This window comes from Helianthus annuus, chromosome 17 (assembly GCF_002127325.2).
Source record: "Helianthus annuus cultivar XRQ/B chromosome 17, HanXRQr2.0-SUNRISE, whole genome shotgun sequence".
In the NCBI taxonomy this organism is placed as follows: Eukaryota; Viridiplantae; Streptophyta; class Magnoliopsida; order Asterales; family Asteraceae; genus Helianthus; species Helianthus annuus.
Genome location: NC_035449.2, coordinates 145,509,840 through 145,527,720, shown reverse-complemented (window position 1 = coordinate 145,527,720; position 17,881 = coordinate 145,509,840). Strand labels below are relative to the sequence as shown.

Here is a 17,881-nt window from a genome sequence, read left to right as displayed (position 1 = left end):
TTGTAAAAATAAAAAACCAAGTGAACTAGTGATCTTGTAGATCTAAAACTTGTAAGTGATTTTCCTAAATAAACCAAGTTTAAAAGACGGTTTTCGAAAGATCATGATCCTTACACTATTTTGGAAATAAAGTAAAGTATATGGATACTAGTGACACATGAAAATGTTGTAAATAAATATTTTTGTCAAATATGTTCACAAGTTGTGAACATCTAAAAATCCCGAGAATGAGATTTTAAATAAAGTAAACACACTTTGGAGAGTAACTAAACCCACTAAACGCCTTACCAAGTTAGTACGCCTTTTTATGAAACATCAAGTTCATGTTAGTTTGTAAATGGAATAGTTTGCTCTTGGTAAATTATTGTTGTTTGTTGAATGATTTTTGGAAAAGAAAATGATAGCATGGACACCTTCATTTACAAAGGAAACTATGGCGAAATTTTCTAAAAATTCCAACACTTAGAAATTATTTTTCTAACAAGTGTTCGCAAATACGTTTTAACTTTGTTTTTCAAAATAAACTTCGCCATGAGTACAAAGTATCGGAGGTTGATTTTTACAAGTAAAATGGATAAATATATGTTTAGAATATATATTTTATACTAGAACACTTGTGTGGATATTTCTTTATTTTGTGAGATAGTTATATTATTTTATGGTAAAATAATATAACTTAACAAAATACCTTGACATTAGAATTGTGTGGTATGTGTTAGAAGTAATGAGTCGATAAACCGTACGTAGGATGCGTGTTATGCATGCACGAGAAACTGATTATTATCTGTACCTTATTAGGACGTGCTTGATTTCCTGATTTTTAGAGTAACTAATCTAACCGAGCAAACCAAGGTGAGTTCACACATTTTCTAAGGCATGGGATTCCCGGTGGTTGGGAATGGGTTAAAGAATTAAAACGGAACCTACATATCCTCCTTGGGTAGGATATGTACCGCCATCCTCCATGGGTAGGATGGCAATATTAATCCTGCGTATTCTCCTTGGGTAGGACAACAACCTTAAAACTTACTAGACAAAACTCTATCATTAAGTCCCTCATTTTATATCGACTTAATCGCCGAGGCCAATGGCGAGCGGGTCATTAGTTAATAGCGCTATTAGGTTTAATAAACCTCACACCGTGCCAGTCGGACGGGCGTGTACTAATGGACTATGGTAAACTGTCAATGATGATAGACATTGACGTAGGGCACAACTTACTTTCGTTAGTAGTCGATAAGGTAACGGTCTAGTGGTTCACATGGGGAAGCCCCCACTGATTATGGATATGGTTTGGGTAATAAAGAAGGACCTGGTTAATCTATTTTCAACTATGGGGTAACCCCCACGGCAAGTAAGCCAGCAAAAGACAAACCATGTTTTCGGAAACAACTTAAAACTAAACAACCAACTGTGAACTCACTCAAATTTGTTGTTGACTCGTTGTTATATGCCTTACAGGTCGTTAGATGCTTATGGAGCTTGCACGAGGAGGAGGTCGTTGTGGGATATGGACTGATATGTTCCGTGCTTAACATTTGAACTTTATGAACTTATTGAACTTATGTTTTGGTTTTACGTTTTATGCTTCCGCTGGTTAATTTGAACTTGGTTAACTAGCTTTTAATCACCAATTATATTGTGTGGTTGGATTTTATCTATCTTAAATACATTGTTCAATATGATTGGTGGCTTGATCCTGGTCATGTCACGCCTCCAAGCGGGGATACTCCGCATGGTGGATTTTGGGGGTTTGACAGATTGGTATCAGAGCCATTGGTTATAGTGAATTTGGTTTAAAAAAAAGGAAAAGCTTTTTGACAAAACCAGACTATAACCTGTACAGTGCTCAACGATCCACAACGACGCTTCACTCCACGTGCAAGACTCGACGCAATAGGTGGTATGAATTATGTTTACATTGTCTGTTTGATAGTTCACATAGTGCATTAGTTAACATGATAACTGCTTTTTTAGCCTTGTGTGCTTACTCTCTTCTGTCGTCCCACGCTTACGCACTTTCGCGACACTTTTCTCACTTACGTTGCTTCGTTGTGAAGATCATGAACGGACGCGGAGGACGTGGTGGTATCAACCTAACTCAAGCCCAGTTGACAGATTTGATCAATGAACAAGTTGCTGAGGTACTCGCAGCAACTCCAGCAGGAGGTATAACCTGCTATTTCGACCTATCCTAGGATGTTTAGATCCTACTCTCATAAACCAACCCTTGTGATAAACTTTGTCCTTCCTTACTCTCACGACAGGTCAACCTGCACAACCTCCTGTGTGCACATTCAAAATATTCATGGATTGCCGACCTAGTACTTTCAGCGGCACAGAAGGAGCTGTAGGCCTTCTTCACTGGTTCGAGAAGATTGAGTCTGTTTTTGAGATGTGTGAATGCCCTGAAGATCGTAGGGTGAAATTTGCTACTGGAACACTCGAAGGTGCTGCGTTAACCTGGTGGAAAGCACAGGTCCAATGCTAGGGCTGGCGGTTGCTAATGCCACCCCATGGAACGACTTCAAAGAGTTGATCAAAGAATAGTACTGTAGTCGTGACGACGTCCATAAGCTAGATGTGGAATTTTTCAATTTGAAGATGACGGGGTCTGAAATCGAGGCATACCCCAAGAGATCGAAAGAACTAGCTATCTTGTGTCCTACTATGGTGGATCCTCCTATCAAGTGTATCGAGTTGTACCTTAAGGGTTTAGTGCCAGAAATTCAGAGCCACGTGACATCGGCTAATCTTGGCACCATTCAGCAAATCATCTGGTTGGCTCATCATCTCACCGATCAGGCAGTTGAGCAGAACAAGCTGCCCAAGCGCATTAGCGCTACTACTACCTCTGATGCTCCCAGCGATAACAAGCGCAAGTGGGATGGAAATTCGGGCAAGGGTTCTACTTCAGTTCAGTCTCAGTCCCAGCACCGAAAGACAGATGAGTACAGGAGCCCCAGTCAGCAGTCTTCTGGGAATCAAGGTCAGGGTGGATACAAGGGAAATCACCCTAAGTGAAATCGATGTAATTTGCACCATAGCGGGCCGCGCAACAAGGGTCGTTGTCTGAGGTGTAACAAGTTTGGTCATAAAGCAAAGGATTGCAGGGGCGCACGACCAGCAAATCAGAATCGCCAACAACAACAAGAAGCTCCACAGAACCACCAGCAGCAGCAACAACAGGGCAATAAAGGATGCTTTCAGTGTGGCGCTGAAGGCCACTTTAAGAGGAACTGTCCTTAGCTGAACCAGAATCAGAACAACAACAACCAAGGAAACGGGAACAACAATGGAGGCAACAATGGAGGCAACAACGGGGGTAACAATAATGGCAATGGCGCCCGAGGTCGTGCCTTCGTGATTGGTCAGGGTGATGCAAGGAACGATCCCAACGTTGTAATGGGTAAGTTTCTTTTGGATGATTTCTTTGTTACTGTTTTATTCGATTCGGGTGCCGATACTAGTTATGTGTCCTTAAAAGTTAGCCAAATGATTGAGCGCACTCCAACACTTTTGAACACCAAACACACGGTAGAACTAGCAAACGGTAAAAGTCTTGAAGCCACACATATAGTTAAGGGCTATAACCTCATCTTAGCTGGTCAGACCTTCTCTATCGATCTTATTCCTATTGTACTTGGTAGTTTTGACTTCGTTATTGGGATGGATTGGCTATCTCAACAGCAAGCGGAGATTATAAGCAAGGAGAAAATCGTCCGTATTCCTCGTTCTGGTGAAGAACCTCTCATGATCCATGGCGACAAGAGTGGTGCTATGGTGGGTATCATCTCTTTCCTTAAGGCCCAGAAGTGTTTGCAAAAGGGCCACACTGCTATCCTAGCCCTCGTTTCTGATACATCCTCGGAAGAAAGGAAGATAGAAGACATACCTATTGTACGTGATTTTCCTGAGGTATTTCCTAAGGAATTATCTGGTCTTCCGCCTCATCGTCAAGTTGAATTTCAAATCGAGCTAGCTCCTGGAGCAGCGCCCATAGCTCAAGCAGCTTATCGTCTAGCTCCATCAGAACTTGAAGAACTGTCCACGCAACTACAATAACTACTGGAAAAGGGTTTCATACGTCCTAGCTCTTTGCCTTGGGGAGCTCCAGTGTTATTCGTGAAGAAGAAAGACGGTACCTTCAGAATGTGTATTGACTACCGCAAACTCAACAAGGTGACCGTGAAGAATCGTTATCCTCTCCCACGCATTGATGACTTATTCGACCAGTTGCAAGGGTCGAGTTTCTACTCAAAGATTTACCTGAGGTCAGGCTACCATCAACTGAGAGTCCGAGACGAGGATGTCTCTAAGACAGCATTCAGGACTCGGTATGGGCATTACAAGTTCCTGGTTATGCCCTTTGGATTAACGAATGCACCTGTGGTTTTCATGGATCTCATGAACAGAGTGTGCAAGCCTTACCTGGATAAGTTTGTCATTGTATTCATCGACGACATCCTGATCTATTCTAAGAGTCAGGAGGAACACGAACGACACCTGAGACTTATTTTGGAACTCCTTCGAACGGAGCAGTTGTATGCCAAGTTTTCGAAATGCGACTTATGGCTTCGCGAAGTCCACTTTCTAGGCCACGTAGTAAACAAGGATGGGATTCATGTTGATCCATCCAAGGTCGACTCGATCAAGAACTGGCCTGCACCCCGTACACCCACAGAAATCCGCCAATTCTTGGGATTAGCAGGATATTACAGAAGGTTTATCAAGGATTTCTCAAAGATTACGCAACCTCTCACTTCACCGACTCAGAAGGGTGTCACCTATCGTTGGGGTGATGCACAGGAATCCGCATTTCAGCACTTGAAAGATAGACTTTGGAGCGCGCCTATCCTCTCATTGCCTGAAGGCACAAATGATTTTATGGTTTATTGCGACGCTTCCATCCAAGGACTTGGTTGCGTGTTGATGCAACGTGACAAGGTCATTGCCTACGCATCACGTCAACTTAAGGTTCACGAAAGGAACTACACTATGCACGACTTGGAATTGGGAGCAGTTGTTTTCGCACTTAAGATATGGAGACATTACCTGTACGGTACCAAGTGCACCATTTACACCGATCACAGGAGTCTCGAGCATATCTTCAAGCAAAAGGAATTAAACATGCGACAACGTCGATGGGTCGAACTCTTGAATGATTATGAATGTGCGATCAAGTATCATCCGCGCAAAGCCAATGTTGTGGCCGACACCCTCAGTCGAAAGGATACTATACCTAAGCATGTATGTGCGTTACAGCTTACCATTCACTCTAGCCTTCCCGCTCAGATACGAGATGCTCAGGTCGAAGCATTGAAAGCAGAAAACATCAGGGCTGAGTCCTTACGAGGATCGAGGCAGTGGCTAGAACAAAAGGAAGACGACGCTTACTACGTAACAGGTCGCATCTGGGTTCCACTCTATGGAAACTTACGCGAGCTTGTGATGGATGAAGCACATAAGTCTCGTTATTCAGTACATCCTGGTTTGGATAAGATGTACCACGACCTAAAGACTACATATTGGTGGCCTAGTATGAAAGCCAACATAGCAACCTACGTCAGTAAATGCTTGACTTGTGCTAGGGTCAAGGTCGAATACCAGAAACCATCAGGCCTACTTCAACAACTAGAGATACCAAAATGGAAATGGGAGCAAGTTTCCATGGATTTCACTACTGGCCTGCCTAGATCTCAACGCGGAAATGATACCATTTGGGTGATCGTGGATCGACTGACCAAGTCTGCACATTTTCTGGCTATCAAGGAAACGGATAAGTTTTCCACTCTAGCAGACGTCTACCTAAAGGAAGTAGTATCAAGGCACGAAGTGCCAACCTCCATCATTTCTGATCGTGACTCACGTTTTACATCTGAGTTGTGGCGAGCTATGCACAAGTCCTTTGGTTCTCGATTAGACATGAGCACGACATATCATCCACAGACGGATGGGCAATCTGAACGCACCATTCAAACCCTTGAAGACATGCTTAGGGCATGTGTAATAGATTTTGGTAATGGCTGGGAAAAACACCTCCCGTTAGTTGAGTTTTCGTATAACAACAGTTACCAGACCAGTATCCAGGCCGCTCCGTTCGAGGCATTGTACGGACGGAAGCGTCGATCACCTCTTTGTTGGGCAGAAGTTGGTGACAGCCAAATCACAGGCCCAGAACTTGTAGTAGATACAACCGGGAGGATTGCTCAAATATGAAAACGAATGGCGGCAGCTCGTGACCGTCAGAAAAGCTATGCTGATAAGCGAAGGAAACCACTCGAGTTCCAGGTTGGGGATCGAGTGCTACTTAAAGTCTCATCTTAGAAAAGTGTAGTCCGTTTTGGCAAACGAGGCAAACTCAACCCGCGATATGTTGGACCCTTCGAAATCATAGAGAAGATTGGCAAAGTGGCCTACAAGCTGAATCTACCGGGCAGAACTCAGTGGAGTTCACAATGTTTTCCATGTGTCGAATCTGAAGAAGTGTCTGTCAGATGAGACCCTCATAGTTCCTCTCAAGGAGCTCACTATCGACGATCAGCTACGATTCGTCGAGGAACCAGTAGAGATTACTGATCGAGATGTTAAGATTCTCAAGCGTACCAGAATACCTCTTGTTAGAGTTCGTTGGAATTCCCTTCGTGGCCCAGAGTATACCTAGGAACGAGAAGACCAGATGAAACTCAAGTATCCCAGCTGTTTAGGATAAGTACAACCACTATGGAGGCTGAAGCTACTGCAGAATTTCGGGACGAAATTCCAAACCAACGGGGGAATGATGTGACACCCCAGGAAAACCAGGAAACCAACGCAACTTAACTAGCTTCCTCAGTAACCACGTGCTAAATTTCGGGATGAAATTTTCTTAACAGGGGGAGAATGTGACAACCCTCATAATTACATGTATCCGTATGATTTATTAATGTTAATTAAAGTGCTTGATGACTGTGCTGAATTACTTAACTGCTTTCTGATTACTGTGTCATACTTACTTGTGCTTTTTAACATACTAGTCTTGTGCAGAAAATTGACTAAATGGTCCTGCATGCTTTCCTAAGTGCTGGGAATTAAACGTGTTACAAAAAGATACATAAAAGACATTATACGGAGTAACTTAGCACTTTAACGAACCGGTATCTAACCGAACAACCGGACATTACCCGGAACACTAAAATATTATCAGAAACATTGTTTCACTTTTTCTGAGTTAGTTATGGTTCCCGAGCACTATAACACACTATATAATATATGGTACAAACTAAACACTAGACTTTTACCTATAACCCTCCACTTATTACATTTTACCAACAAATATTACACTAACCCCCCCTGGCTGATTTTCGGATCATCATGGCCCCACACCAAGGATCAATTTAAATCTCCTCCATATCTTCCTAAATCTTCACCTTGGAAATTGTAGGATCTTGATTGATGTTTTTGGTACTATATGAAACATTATAACCATTGGTTAAAAGGGGTTTAGAGGATTATAAACACCCATCATCTTCTTTAATCACCAACACATATCACTCCCTTTCCCCTCTACAAATTTCGGCCGAACACCCTACCATACACCATCAATTTTTTTGTTTCAAGTTCAAGCTTTCCAAGGTTTCTACAAGGTGCACAAAGGTGAATCACAAAGGGTGGAACTCACGGATCATCAAGGACCTCTCTAGTGTGCTTTTATCCACTCATTTTTCTCCATAGATCTTCCCTAGCTTTAAGCTAGTTGTAAGCTTCTTGAACACTCTTGATACTTCATGTTTTTAGGTGGTTAAAAGATATATCTTGATGAAATCATTTGAACACTAAAGATCATACACATAAGTATTGAACATAAAGCTTTACATAATATGAAAAATGGATGAAACATAATGAAATATTACTAGAATGGTGTTGTCTTGGTTATGTTGATGATTGGTTGGTGATTTCTTGGTAGTATGATGGTTAGTCCTCATATGGAACTTGTTAAATCATGATTAAAAGCATGAGTTAACAAGTTAGGAGGTGATTAGGGGTTTACATAAAAGAATCACCTCCGTATTTAGACATGAACTTGGTGATAAAATGATTTCTTGTGAAAAATAATAAACCAAGTGAACTAGTGATCTTGTAGATCTAAAACTTGTGAGTGATTTTCCTAAATAAACCAAGTTTAAAAGACGGTTTTCAAAAGATCATGATCCTTACACTATTTTGGAAATAAAGTAAAGTATATGGATACTAGTGACACATGAAAATGTTGTAAATAAATATTTTTGTAAAATATGTTCACAAGTTGTGAACATCTAAAAATCCCGAGAATGAGATTTGAAATAAAGTAAACACACTTTGTGGAGTAACTAAATCCACTAAACGCCTTACCAAGTTACTACGCGTTTTTATGAAACATCAAGTTCATGTTGGTTTGTAAATGGAATAGTTTGCTCTTAGTAAATTGTTGTTGTTTGTTGAATGATTTTTGGAAAAGAAAATGATATGCTTGTTAGCATGGACACCTCCATTTACAAAGGAAACTATGGCGAAATTTTCTAAAAATTCCAACACTTAGAAATTATTTTTCTAACAAGTGTTCGCAAATACGTTTTAACTTTGTTTTTCAAAATAAACTTCGCCATGAGTACAAAGTATCGGAGGTTGATTTTTACAAGTAAAATGGATAAATATATGTTTAGAATATATATTTTATACTAGAACACTTGTGTGGATATTTGTTTATTTTGTGAGATAGTTATTTTATTTTAGGGTAAAATAATATAACTTAACAAAATACCTTAACATTAGAATTGTGTGGTAAGTGATAGAAGTAATGGGTAGATAAACCGTACGTAGGATGCGTGTTATGCATGCACGAGAAACTGATTATTATCTGTACCTTATTAGGACGTGCTTGATTTCCTGATTTTTAGAGTAACTAATCTAACCGAGCAAACCAAGGTGAGTTCACACACTGTCTAAGGCATGGGATTCCCGGTGGTTGGGAATGGGTTAAAGAATTAAAACGGAACCTACATATTCTCCTTGGGTAGGATATGTACCGCCATCCTCCATGGGTAGGATGCCAATATTAATCCTGCGTATTCTCCTTGGCTAGAATACGTACCTTCGTCCTCTTTGGGTAGGACAACAACCTTAAAACTTACTAGACAAAACTCTATCATTAAGTCCCTCATTTTATATCGACTTAATCGCCGAGGCCAATGGCGAGCGGGTCATTAGTTAATAGCGCTATTAGGTTTAACATACCTCACACCGTGCCAGTCGGACGGGCGTGTACTAATGGATATGGCAAACTGTCAATGATGATAGACATTGACGTAGGGCACAACTTACCATGTTTTCGGAAACAACTTAAAACTAAACAACCACTGATTATGGATATGGTTTGGGTAATAAAGAAGGAACTGGTTAATCATATTTTCAACTATGGGTAACCCCCACGGCAAGTAAGCCAGCAAAAGACAAACCATGTTTTCGGAAACAATTTAAAACTAAACAACCAACTGTGAACTCACTCAACTTTGTTGTTGACTCGTTGTTACATGCCTTACAGGTCGTTAGATGCTTATGGAGCTTGCACGAGGAGGAGGTCGTTGTGGGATATGGACTGATATGTTCCGTGCTTAACATTTGAACTTTATGAACTTATTGAACTTATGTTTTGGTTTTACGTTTTTTGCTTCCGCTGTTTAATTTGAACATGGTTAACTAGCTTTTGATCACCAATTATATTGTGTGGTTGGATTTTATCTATCTTAAATACATTGTTCAATATGATTGGTGGCTTGATCCTGGTCATGTCACGCCTCCAAGCGGTGATACTCCGCATGGTGGATTTTGGGGGTGTGACAAAAAACGTTATTCGTCAACTTGTATCAGGAATCGATAACATTACACATATATTGTTGTTCATTAGGAGATATATATTTCGAAGATGAAAATCAACCAACCGGTTTTTCTATATGTATGCTATTTATTTATTATTAATTATGAATAAGTTATGAAGAATAAATATATGGTAAATGATAACATCAACAAAAAGAATTAATTTTGTATACAATAAATAATGTTTCTATTCTTGGTTTGAATATAAAATCGGTAAGTTATTTAAATTCAACTATGGAAGGGAATTTGTGATTGAGAAGAAGAAAAGGATGTGAATGATTTTGCCTCTCAAAACACATGAATGAATGATATTACATTGCCAAGTGACAATAGTAGACCTATGTTCATGGCAAATGGCATAGGTTGGTTTTGTTTTAGTATAGTTTATAGATATCAAGAGTTCACTTTTATAGTTTTAACCAACTGGCAGTGCTCAATTTTCTTTTAATACATATTTTGAATAAAAAGTGGCAATTAAACTGCTTGTTAACGACAAAAGTTACAATACCTTACAACTTTCAAAAATATAAAACAATTGTCAACAACAACTCAACATTACTAGGGTTAGCATAACCCAAGTGTCGGTTGACGTGTTTATGGTCTGCTGTAGAAATCTCTAAAACAACTCAAAGACCCTGGATCCCTCTCCAGAAAGCATAAACAAGATATGAAAAGCTCTGATTCAGAGAAAAGCCCAGTTGTTTAAGTCTGAGCATTTTGGTCCCAAATTCGTGTATGCAAGTCGCATGCACGTATAAATTCAAAGTTTTTAACGCATAGTAATCAAATTTTGCAACCCTACACCTTCTCCACATGCGTAAGAGTTGCTACTTTATGGTTTGTTCACCTATTTATGCGAGACAAGTTTTTCTTGTTTTATCAATTTTTATACCAAAATCACTACTTTTAATATCGATATCTTATGTTCATTTTCGACACATCATAGTTCACTGTGAAACTCTCCATATTAAGAATGCAATACCTTTGTATATTAATAGTTATATAACTGATGTTGGGGAGCCCATACCCGATGACTACAACCCATACAACACCTGACGACCCAGTTAATGGTGGTCAAAATACCATCGTCCCAGGCCATGATGGTGTCAACGATCCATAACCTAGGTGCAAGGATGATGAAGTTGGGACGATTTATCTTCAAGCTTGAGTTTGAAGATTTATTTCAAGTAACTTTGTTTGGTATCATCTTTTATTTGGTTTGTATTATCTCTTATAGAAAACTAGAAGTATTTTGGTAATTTTGTAAGTGGTTCTTTTATGAATTTCTAAATTTGGTTTGTAATATCTCTTATTGTAAGTGGTTCTTTTATGAATTTCTAAATTTGGTTTGTATTATCTCTTATAGAAAATTAGAAGTATTTTGGTAATATCTAAGTGGTTGTTTTATGAATTTCTAAAGTTCGTTTTGGTTTACCGATTTTACCTTCAATTCTTACATCAATAACTTATATAAGTAATCAGTAATGTAACTACTTGTATTCAAACTCAAAATCACTTAGGAATCTAACAATGTGATTATTTAAAATAAATCTAGCTTATAATCACGCAGGATCAAAAAAACGAAGATATAACAAACCTCATAATACTATAAAATGTTAAGATTTAACACATGTAGTCTTGTATTCTTAATTCTACATACATCTAATGTCTAGTGTCAAGTTAAGGTTGCCTAAGGTTTTTGCTTCGTACAAGAAGCAATATTGTACAGTAATACAAGACCTAAATGCAAGACATACATAGTATTTTTTTTAATCGTATCTCATCGTACACTTATCAAGCAGGTACATGTTGGACTAGAGTTCTCCAGCTTTGTAAACCCTAATTAGTATGTTTGCTCCTCTTCCTTTTGTTGGTATACTTCTCGAGATTTTCATGCTGTGAATGTGATCCGATCAAATGTGGGAAGTTAAGCAAAGCTTGAGACCCACGATACTTAAAAGCAGCTCGATCGTACGCCATGGCTGCTTCTTCTGCTGTCTCGTAAGTCCCTAGCCATAATCTCAAGCCTTTCTTTTCTGGGTTCCTCATCTCTGCGGTGAACTTCCCCCATGGCCGTCGTCTTACACCTCTGTACCTCCTCTCAGTAGCTTGCAACCCATCCCCGTCATCTCGCTCTCGTTTTACACCACCACATGGAATGATATGCCCGGTTGAGAAATCCATCTTTAGCGGCTTGTTTGCTGCTTTCGTCGTGTTATTTTTGATGGCTGAAGATGACTGTGGAATTTTAGCAACTTCTCTATTGGTGTCTTGTAATATTTTCGCCTTCGGGGCGTTATCTTGGCTATGATATGAATTTGTGACTTCAAGATTTTCGTCAATGTTTTCAACTAAAAAACTGCATGTTTCAAAATCATCAAGAATTAGTATTTGATCATCCCCCGTATGTGAAGAAAACAGGCTTGAACCATAGCTATACGCCTCGGTCGAGTTTGATGAACTCAAGTCCATGTTTATGGATGAGTCGACTGAGTTGTTGTGGAAACTCCAATCATTATTAAAGTTAAAGTTGGAAAAAGTAGCTAGGTTTTGGTAATAGTCAGGAAAAGTGTCAAAATGATCATCAAGAAGATATTTTCGAATGGATTCCAGGTTGGAAAGGTTGGGATTCAGTTGGGTAAACATGTTTTTTGGATGCAAATCACTTGGAGTTGAAGTGTTGAATGACAACCAAAAATACTTGAGATTTAAAGGCCGAAACATCTGCTGATTTTGACTGGTATAATAATTTAATAATAAGGAAGGGGTGTTGGACTGGAAGTAATACGATAAGAGGATTTAATACACATGTCAAATTGCGTCTAGCCGACACCAAGTGATCGACGGCTCGATACTCTGAAATACTGAACTTCTTATTATATTTTTATTTCACATAAGTCTCCTATAGTTTAAATCTTATACGCTCTTTCGCTCATTTGTTTATCATTGAACTTTATTTATTTTTGTTTAATAAGTATGTTCTTTAATATTTTTATCAATTTTTTTTGTCACAACACTGTGATATAAGTTATACCGAAAACGGAAATGGTACTCAACATAATTTATTTCGGGTGTCGTAAAGTAATGTGAGTACTAGTAACGAAACGAATCAAATCGATACCGATCGAGGAACATCAATATCTGTATTGGTATTTATTTTTATGATTTTCAGTCGAATTAATACATGTGCCAATATCCTTTTTTTATGGGTTAACGACAACTTTTGTGTATATAAACCAATCAATGTAAATAAACTTTTTTTTTTTGGAACAAACTCATTTTTTCTCCGAAACAGAACTGGCCAATATCGCCCGAATAACAACGATACCGGTACTAGTATTTATTTTTATAGTTAAAAAAATCTAAATATGCAACTGTGTTTATTTTTTTCTCAACACTCTAATATTTTTTAATAAAGAGTTGTACTCAAAATAAAGTTTTTATTTGTTCGATAAACTATGATGTTTACTAGTAACGAAACGATCCGATACCGAATGAACATCAATAGGTACCGGTATTCGTTTTTATGTCCTTTGATCAATGTAAAACACGTGTTACGTTGATATCAATTTGGGCATATGATGATTTTATCTTTTTTTCCGGCAAAAATGTGTCTGGTTTCGCGTAATTAAACCTTAAAATTTTGTGAAACCGAACGGAGACCTACCAGTGTTTTATTTTCTGGTTTTTTTCGTTTAGAGACAATATTTCTTAGTCTAGTATTGTTTACCATTTGGTTTTGCTGTGATTTTTAACGTAAATACCTAACATATTTAATTTTATAGCATAATAGCAAGTCATTTAAAAAAAGGCCTAAGCGAGTGAGATCTCTTGTGATGTGGGACGAGAATCTTCCAAGGAAAAATTCCGCCGGAAACCTCCAAGTCGCCGGAAAACTCGCCGGACGCATCCCGGCACTTCAAGATGCATCCCGGCACTTTAAGACGCATCCCGTGCACTTTCAGACGCATCGTAAGTGAATTATTTCCAAAGACGCATTCTGTAGACTTCCAGACGCATCCCGCGCATTTAAATCCGTGATGCGCCGCTCCAAGGACGCATGAGGTGGCCAATTTCGTAAATCAACTCTGGTCTTGACCGATTTCGTAATTTTCTCTTATAAAAATATACGTTATGACACAAAATCTTACCTGATGGCTACGGCGGTAAAGCGAAAGTTGTTGCTGTTGTGGCCTACGTTAATGTTGTCAAAGTCGTGGTTGTATATTGTGGGTATTTTTAAAAGAGTGGTACTATACCCCCTTTCTATTGTTTTTACTTGGTATAACTTCTCAAATTAAAAAAAAAAACCCCAGGTTCGACTCCCACTCTTCCTATTATTTTCTACGGTATCCAGGTGGTGCCGGTTCGTCTTGGATTGGAGACGAGGTTTTACCGTTTATTCCACTGTCGTGCCTTCGGGCGGGTGGAGGTCGGGTTTCCGCGCATCTGGGAGAGCCAAGGGGCTGGCGGCGGTCGAGTAGTCGACCTTGACCACAACACCCGGTGTCACGGTGGTTGGCACGTCGTTAGTTGCGGTTCAAAAAAAAATCTAACTTTTTATTTTATTTTTAAGGGTTATTGGATTATATCACCCCAAACTATTGGCTATTAGACGTTGTCACTTTTCTATTTTATCACCCCAAACTATTGGCTATTAGCTGTTGTCACCATTCTATTTTAATACGATAATCTTATTCTTTTTAATAAAATACCTTTTGGAAAATACGTGTTTATATAGCGGGGAAGTTTGACAATTTTTAATGTGATTTTTTCAAACGAGGGTATGACAAGTAACAAAAGAGGTATCGTTTTAAAGTAGTGCTCATTGTGAGTAATGCCAAATTTGTGCACAAGAAAACACTTAAATGGTTCTGTGTGGTTATGGTGTATATTGTTCATGTCATTGTTGGGGTTAAAGATACGAGAACATAAGATATGCAGAATGTCACAAAGACTTTTAGAGTTGAATGGTGAGTTGCCTCTTTTGACTAGCTCAATCAAATGTGTCGGCTATGACAATGTAAATCTAGTTTGCACTCCAAGATGCTAAAATTGACCTAGTTAATTGCGCAACAAATGTACTTCGCAAGCAAGTGTTGCACACTCACTTTCTTTAACAACATACGGTGTGGGTAGTGCACACTCACTTTCTTTAACAACATACGGTGTGGGTAGTGTGGAGGCCTCAACTACACTGCTACACAGTGATGTCTGTGAAAATTCATGTACCATGTTCAAGCTCGAAAAATGTGTCCATATGCTTTAACGATAAACAATATAATTACGAAAATGACAAAAAAATGTAGTATTTGATAAACAATACAATTACGATAATGATAAAATCATAGTATTCTAATGAGTTACATATCGTAATAAATAATAAGTTAATAGCTAGCTAACCAATGATTCGTGCAGCCCTCCTTGCGTTCTTCATAACAAATTATTGAATCAACTATTTACGAATTATATTATCTAAGACTTCGTTCTAGATGGCTATCATCGCCAACCCACTAAGTCTATCTTCAGACATTATAGATCGTAATTAAGATTTTAATAACTTCAACTTTGAAAAACTTCTTTCTGCAGATGCCACAGTGACGGGAATAGTTAACAATATTCTGCAATGCATGCTTCTGGGAAATAATCATCTTCTTTCATATGCTCCAAAACATTTATAGGGTTGCTAAATTTATTGGTTAGTGATGCACGAAATAACTTAAGCTCCATATATAGTGCCTCAGCATCAATATCTGAGCTCCCTTCAAACTTGAGTGCATCTTCAAGACGATAACAAGACGATTTAAGATCTTCATCTTTAATATTCCTCAACTTTTGTGGAAACAAAAAACCAAATAACCCCTTATACCATTTGAATTGGTCAAATCGTTTCTCTAAAGAAGCTATAGCTTGATCAACAGTATATAAGAAATAATTTACTTTGAAATTCTCTTCAACTGTAAACGCAACTTCTTCGCTACTTGAACTTTCATCTTTTCTTTTTTTTCCTTTTTAATATACGTTTTTGTATAAATATCGGATCAATATCCATTTCACTTGCAATCTCTCTAGCTTCATTAATCGCTTTTGAAAAGCCTTTTTCTCTATACATTTTAAAGTACTTAATCAAATTGTTTATTTCTTGAATAGCAATTTCAAGATAAATATCATTTGCTTGTAATTTTTTTGCTCACAAGATGTCACATCCCAATATTTCCACATATTACCGGTGGGCCCGGCGGAGAGTATCGTGACGTAGTTGATATCATGATAGTCAAAGTACACAATATTATAGCACATCAGAAGGCTTGGTAGATAATTACTATTACAAACCATAGTGTCCGAGTGTCCAAATAAAAGAATATACAGACTGGTTGTAATAGAGATCCACAGGCGGATCATAAAAACAAATACAAGAAACTGAAATAACAGACTTCAGGCGTCTAAGGATTTGCAAGATCCTCTTATTTGACACCAAGTAGCTCCAGCCTAATTTTGAGAGGTACCTGTCACTTAGTCTTTGGAAAATACGTCAGTTTTCACTGGTAATATAATTAACCGACTCATTTGAAAAGACTTTATGAAAATTGATTTAGGCGCACAAGGCAAGAAACCATTTATAACTTGGGACAATCTTTAATAGAATCTTGTATATAGTTTTACATGTTTGTCATACATATGGGGCCGGTTTGGAAGCTGGTGATGATTAACCGACTCACCACTATAAAACCCACAAAGGAGTTATCTGCAACATATGGGTTATTTAGCATTTGCATCTGTCAGGTGTATGCCTACACCCCGTGCATAGGTCGTGGCCATTTTCAAATGAAATGAGCCGAGGATATCCAGGAGATGGTCGTATTAACCCCCAATGTTTATGTTATCAAACAAAACAGATTAAAACGGGTTATGCAATTTGTTAATCACAGTCCGATTAAATGATTTCATACCCGACCAAGCGGTATTATTATACCGTATCCCAAGCCCGTATAAGGGAAAATAAGTTAAAAGTATTTACCTGAGCTAGATGTGTAAGGATGTAACTCAGCCGTATGCTTCCTAAAGCCTTATGTAAATACCTTCTACCGAAGCTACTTAATCTGTATAGAAGGTTTAATAACCTATTAGGATATTAACGGGTCCTTATTTAAGTCAAAGACTTAGACAGGTTAGTTTGAAAGATACTTTACGGTTCTAAACATTAGATTAAGCGGAGACCGGAATAGAATGTGATTTAGACCCGACAAGTTTGTATACTTTTATAATATGGGTAAACTAAACACATTCTGGATTTTGAAGATTTAATGATAAGGTTAAACCCATTTCGGCTAATTTATGTAAACTATTTATATAAACCGAACCGAACACGTAAATGCATAACGAGCAACCAAATGAACCATATACAAGTCTCATATGTCATTATGCTTAAAATATATTAATACATGAGTAGGATGTTAACATATATGCCCAAAAAGTATTTAAAACCAATTTAAGTCCCGTAAGGGTATTTTGGTCATTTAATATTTATAAAAGAGGTTTTAAAGTAAACTGATGTTCTGGTCTAAAATATTCAGTAAAAATATTTATTTTATGATGTCAAAACAGTAGGATATCATTCATATGTGTGATTTACTGTTTATGGCCAAACTATGCCCCGAAAGGGTATTTTGGTCATTTCACATATGATTTTAAGGACATAATTGGAAGTCTGAGTTCTTGACTTATACCTACTGTAAAAATATTAAAATTTATTTATAAATTCAGTAGGTAACAAGTCTTAGGTGCTAATTATGGTTTTAAACCATACTATGCACCTAATTAATATAGAAATCGCTAATTGACGATATTTGAGATGTTTATGTGATTATGAGATTTTAATTAGCATTTAAAGGTTTAAATATTTTATTTTTTATAAAAAATCAGTAGAAAAAGGTTTGGCACGTTAATTATATGTAAATCACATTTTATTAGCTAAAAGGGCATTATCGTC

The 17,881-nt window shown here is 38.0% G+C and overlaps 1 protein-coding gene across 1 annotated transcript; it reads right to left on the bottom strand.

Moving 5' to 3' along the window:
- Positions 1-11,499: 11,499 nt before the first annotated feature.
- LOC110902632 (ethylene-responsive transcription factor ERF105) lies at positions 11,500-12,557 on the bottom strand. Its single transcript, XM_022149139.2, has one exon. It carries the CDS (start codon positions 12,535-12,537, stop codon positions 11,731-11,733), a length of 807 nt encoding a protein of 268 aa, XP_022004831.1. The 5' UTR covers positions 12,538-12,557; the 3' UTR covers positions 11,500-11,730.
- Between the last annotated feature and the right edge of the window lie 5,324 nt (positions 12,558-17,881).